Genomic DNA, 6063 nt, shown 5'->3' with positions numbered 1-6063 from the left:
ACCCGCGTCCCCTGCATCGGCAGGCGGACTCTCAACCACTGCGCCACCAGGGAAGCCCCATGTTTATATTTTTGCTTCTACCTGATTTTTCTTTTCCCAGTGTTCAGGCCTACGCTGGTGATTATAGTAGAGGGAGCGCACTGTTTTTTAGTTTTAGTGTTTTAATCCATGTGGAAGGTTATAGGCTCCTTTACTTTAGGCTTAACATTGTCTTTAGTTCATTAAGTTTTGTTAAGATTGCAAATAAGGTCTATAACAAACATGCTTGTTCCCAGTACCCCCCGTCTTCAGTCTTCTGTTAGGAAAGAGGCATTGGGCTTCTAGTTTGTGTCCACTGTAGCCGTTAACTTGTAGGGGTGAACTTTGTAATTTTTTGTTTTAAAATTTCAGGTTTAACTCACATTATCACTATGGATCTTCATCAAAAGGAAATACAAGGCTTTTTCAGCTTTCCTGTGGACAACCTTAGAGCCTCACCTTTCCTGCTTCAGTATATCCAGGAAGAAGTGAGGAGCACCAATAAATACCCCATTGTCCTCAAAGGAGACCCTATGTAGTTCTTCTCTGGTACCAGATTTCAGTATTGAAAGGCACATCCAATGATCAAATGATCTCTCCCTTAAGTCTTAATGCCTGAGGCAGTCAGATAAGGTCAGCATTTAGGCACAGAGGATAGTATTTTTTAAAGAAATTAAAAATGGATTTCCTTCTAAGTATCTAGCAATTTGCTTATATTTCCTAAAATGAAGGTTTGGGGAATTACTTATTTTTTATCTTCTTCATGTAGCAGACTTTGGCAATGATGCTAATTGATAAGCGTTAAAAAATGTTAAAATGAGTGAATGAAATTCTAGCTTGTTTGTTTGCTAGTGTGGATCATTGTTATAGGAGGAAAAAAATGTATTGCCAGCACCCAGGTGTTATTTTTTTGATACCTTTTCAGTATTTTCTTATTTTTCCTCCAAATCTAGATTCCAAATTATAGGAATGCAGTCATCGTAGCTAAGTCTCCTGATGCTGCAAAAAGGTAAATAAGCCAGACATTTATACACATCCCTTTTGGGTGTTTCAGAATCCGAGGTCTGTCTTAATACGGCTTGTGAAAACTCGTCAGCTCCAGCTTTCCTCCAAATCATCGTCATACCCCAAACCACAGCTTTACCTCTAGTTTCCAAACAACACGAGCATTTCTCGGAGTTACTCATTTTTCCCCTGGGAGAAAATGAAGTTCTTCCTTCAAGTTCTCAGGAAAAGGAAAACAGGAAGAGTGTGGGCGCCTTTGAGACAGTGGTTTTTGAGACCTTTTTGAACAGAGTTCTTCTGAAGATGAGGGACTTCCATGGCAGTCCAGTGGTTAAGACACCACGCTTCCACTGCAGGGGGCACGGGTTCGATTCCTGGTTGGGGAACTAAGATCCAGCATGCCTTGAGGCGCAGCCAAAATATAGGGGAAAAACCCAAAACAAACCAAAAAACCCTGGAGATGAGTGTGAGACTGTTGGACAAAGGGTAGAACCAAAATGATCTAGAATCAGATACCAGCCCACATCCCATCTCGAGTGCCTCTTGAGGCATTTACATTCCGGCCTGGGCCACACTTCCTGATTTGTAGAAGTAATTCCTTTGCATATCCATAAAAGGTTAAGGGATATTTTCATTCTGTGGTTAACAAAGTGATGAAAAAGCAGCGCTTGGGTTTTCCTTCCCATGAACCTCACCCTTTCCCGTTATCTTCCTCTTAGGGCCCAGTCGTACGCAGAGAGGCTGCGTCTGGGTTTAGCTGTGATCCACGGGGAGGCTCAGTGTGCAGAGCTGGACATGGATGACGGCCGTCATTCTCCCCCGATGGTCAAGAACGCGACTGTCCACCCTGGGCTGGAATTGCCATGTAAGATGAGCTCTGTGGTTTTATTCTATTTGTAAATGGAAGAAAGTTTCGAATAGTATGAATGCCTAGAAGTTAATACCTCTGTAGATGCTGTTGTGGTATTTTTAAATAATTGAATGGTATTATGTTGATTTTGCCTTTTGTCAAAGATTTTGTTACACACTTTTGTAGACTAGGTAAGGACAGTTGAGCATATCTGGGCAGCACTTGGCATTCAGAGAGTGAAATAATTGTAGCTTTAGTAAAAAAGTTGTATGTGTAGTGGTGTGAAATCTTAAGCTTTTATATTTTGGTAAGATGGAAGATAGCAACCATTGATCACATATCAGGCTTTGGTGATCAGGTAACTTTAGCACTTAATTTAGTGATGTAGCCCTTTGACCTGATACCTGACTCATTTATTTTTAATCCAACAGTGGAAGCTATTTACTTCGGTGGACTTTTGGGTGACAATAACAAGCATTCTATGCTGGAAGATATATCATGGTCTTTACAGGAAGGAGAGTATTTCTTTTTAAAATCTGTATCTATTTGCCATGCCTCAGAAAGATACAGACTAATACGCTGGGAAAATACGAGCATGGTTACACCACAGACAGGTTATTTCAGACAGGCTCCTGTCTGAGGTATAAACATTACAATTTTTTTTCCCCATTCTATAAAATTTCCACTGCTCTGTTTTCAACTTTGGAGGTTTTTATTATGAGAAACAAGTAATACACTCTTTAAATTTTTAGTGTCACAGCATTTTTTTTTTTGAGATTTTCATAATTAAAGTTCTTGAACAGGGAATACATTCACATATTTCAAAATTCAAAAAGTATAAAATCCTTTATGGTGAAAAACCTTTCCACCCACCCACCTCCCCCCTCTCCTGCAGCTACTCTGATCTCCAATGTGGTTGGTTTCTTGTGTATCCATTTAGAGCTTTTATGCAAATACAAGCAAATTCCCTCATTTTCATGCAAACAGTTAGTTGTATGTTATACATCGCTCTGCCCCTTGCTTTTTTCATTCAATAGCTCCTTCTCAGTCCATACAGATTTCTGTCTTTCATAGTATACTGTTTTATGGATATGCCATAATTTATTTAACGAGTCCCCTGTTGATGCACTTATTTTTTTCCCAACCTTTGGGTATAAAAAACAAGGCTCCAACAGTAATAAACGTCTGTTGGGAATTCCCTGGTGGTCCAGTGGTTAGGACTCGGTGCTCTCACTTTTGTGGACCCAGGTCTGATCCCTGGTTGGGGAACTAAGATCCCACAAGCCAAAAAAATAAAATAAAAATTTTTAAATAAAATTAAATAAACATCTGTTGAGTCCCTATTATGTGCCAAGAGCTGTTCTAAGCCCTTTAGTAGATCTTCGAGTTTGGTCCTTGCCCAACAGTACGCATAGGTGCTCTTGTGATCCCTCATTTTGCCAGTGAGGAAACCGAGACACACGGCCGGGGCTGGTGGCGCCAGGGTTTGGAATGTAGCTGCTGACTCCAGAATCCACACTACTTTGTTTTTTTAGCTTTTTATTTTGAACTAACTGCAGACTTAGAGAAAAGGTGAAAGAATAATGCAAAATTCCTCTCTACTCTTCACTCAGAGCCCCCAAATTGAACATTTATATGCCTTTTTTTTTTTTCTGAACGATTGAGAGTGAGTTGCAGACATAATGCCCCCTTTATTGCTACATACTTGTGTATATTTCCTAAAAACAGACTGTCTAATATAGCCACGTACGATTATCAGACTCAGGAAAATAACGTCGTTACGATACTGCTATCTAATCTGCAGACCTGATCCGCATTTTACCAGCTGTCCCACCAGTGTCCTTCAGAGGAAAAGAAAACAGTTTTTTGGGGCCCAGGACCCAGTGTAAGATCACACGTTGCGCCAGTTGTCATTTCTCTTTGGTCTCAGTTAATCAGGAGTGACTACTCTGTTCTTTGTCTCCAGTGACCTTGATACTTCTGAAGAGAGCAGGCCAGTTATTTGTAGAATATCCTTTCGTTGGGGCTTGTTTCTTTCCTCATATTGGGTTGAATCACTTATTACTATGATTTTTGTCAAATAGAGGTTTTTCTAATTACCCTTCTTCCCTGTCCGTTCAGTCATTTATAGCAGTGTGGATTCGTGGAATCTTGTTTTATTCAGCACGTTATAGACCATTGCTTACTACTTGTGTTAACGCTCAAACTGTCTCAGACTTGGCCAAAGAGGACTCCTTCAGGCTGCCTCCCATGTTCTTTGGACGTGTCCCTATCGTGTGTTGACTCTTCCTTGTTACTTTCTGGTACAGCTAGATGTTCCCTGTTCATCTCGTACTTTCTTAGCCCTGGGATCAGCCATTTCTCCACGGAGCCCCAGTTCCTTCAGTGGGAAGTAGTGTTTAGAAACCAAGATTTGGGCTCCAGAGTGGATACGCTCAGTCACTGTACGTCATTGCCTGTGATTAACCTCGACTTACGTTCCTTCATAAGTGACCGAATGTATTTACGGGATTAAGACCAAGAAATCAGATTATTGGGTCAGAAGTTAAGTTGACAGATACTGCCAAATTGCCACAGTATTTTATATGGTGAGATTCTCTTCTGAGAATGTTGCCTTATTACTTATTGTCATTCCTTCACAGATGGTTGGTATGTTTACAACTTTTATAATCGCCATAGGATTGTTTTCTTTTTCTTTAATTTTTTTTTTACTTTTTTTGGCTGAGGCATTCGGGATGCCAGGGGAGTCTCCATAGGATCGTTTTCTATGATCCCCTTTTATAGATTTAGCCAAGGGAATTCTGAAAAAAATGTTATTTCTTGTATGTGTAATTGTATTCAGTACCTTCCAAATTAAATATGCTTTATGTTTATATATCAGTTTTGCTTCTAGTATGTCATAGTAGTTTATTCAATAGTTATGAAGATGAAGACATTAGAACAAGGACAAAGGAAAGCAGACTCTCGGAGTCTGTGTAGTTTTAAGAAAGAAGAACTATGTTATCTTCCTGGAACCCATTTTTAAAGTTAAGTTTATTTTTTGAAGTATTTTTGATGTGGACCATTTTTAAAGTCTTTATTGAATTTGTTACAATATTGCTTCTGTTTTGGTTTTTTGGCCAGGAGGCATGTGGGATCTTAGCTCCCTGACCAGGGGTCGAACCCACACCCCCTGCATCGGCACGTGAATTCCTAACCACTGGACCTCCAGGGAAGTCCCTGGAGCCCGTTGTTTTACAGCGGTAGTTCTCAAGCGAGGGGGCTTTTGCTCCCGAGAGCATATTTGGCAGTGTCTGGAGACGTTTCTTGGTTGTCTCAGCCGGGGGGCATGGGGTGCTACAGGCATCTAGTGAGTAGAGGCCACAGATGCTACTGAACAATTATCCAGCCCAGAATGTCAATAGTGCCAAGGTTGAGAAGCCCTTTTTTAAAGTAATTTATTAAAAGTGAGGTTGTATGAATGTTTCTCTTTTATAAGATAGAATTGATACCTCCCTGATGGCAAGGAATCTAATGAACTTGAAAGGATTGTGTGTCAGTGGTTCCACAGAACAGTGCTCTGTGTTTGCCACAGTGGTGACACTTAAGAGCTTGGAATGCAAAAATGAGAGGGAGGCACCTGCTCTGCCTTGATTTTCCTGGCTTGTTAATTTTACAGGTGAAGGTGTGGCTTTCAGCACTAAAGTGAAACCCGACATCCGCTCCTCTTGAGCATTTGTTACACGTAGGTGTTGACTTGTTTGCCTGTAGATAGCGTTATGAGCTTGGAAGTGATTTCAGTTCTAGTTCTACTGGCGACCTTATTTTATTTCGTATATCTCTTTTTAATGTCAGTCTGTTGATAACGTTTGACATTCCATTGAATTAGAAATAGACCGAGATCAAAATGGATAAGGAATGAATAATTCCCCTTAGTCCCTTTTCACTCTTTATTTTAGGAGAGGAAGGTTTTTTGATTCTGGCAAAACAGTAAAAGAGTGTGTGTGTGTGTGTGTGTGTGTGTGTGTGTGTGTGTGTGTGTGTGTGTGTGTGTAATCTAAAGGATGGTTGTAAAAGCAGCACTATTTTACCTGGAAAATGCCCATTATAAATGCAAAAGACAATTTCCTGCTTCCTCCATAAGAACATTGGAAATCATTTGCTAAATTGACATTTTTTTTTTTTTTTTTTTTTTTTTTTGGTACGGAGGC

General features: G+C 40.1%; 1 protein-coding gene across 3 annotated transcripts in view; it reads left to right on the top strand.

The window, feature by feature from the left end:
* PRPSAP1 (phosphoribosyl pyrophosphate synthetase associated protein 1) overlaps positions 1–6063 on the top strand; it is a 31385-nt gene that overhangs the window by 20147 nt on the left and 5175 nt on the right. For all 3 annotated transcript variants that reach the window (XM_024760745.1, XM_024760744.1, XM_024760743.1), the window contains 3 exons: positions 391–506; positions 972–1027; positions 1743–1888. In XM_024760745.1, the coding sequence (XP_024616513.1) occupies positions 391–506; positions 972–1027; positions 1743–1888 (318 nt within the window). The remainder of the gene's footprint in view (positions 1–390; positions 507–971; positions 1028–1742; positions 1889–6063) is intronic.

Source organism: Neophocaena asiaeorientalis, unplaced genomic scaffold (assembly GCF_003031525.2).
Source record: "Neophocaena asiaeorientalis asiaeorientalis breed wild unplaced genomic scaffold, Neophocaena_asiaeorientalis_V1.1 scaffold30, whole genome shotgun sequence".
Classification (NCBI taxonomy): Eukaryota; Metazoa; Chordata; class Mammalia; order Artiodactyla; family Phocoenidae; genus Neophocaena; species Neophocaena asiaeorientalis.
Note: the sequence above shows the minus strand (reverse complement) of the source record. Positions and strands in the feature narration are given on the sequence as shown.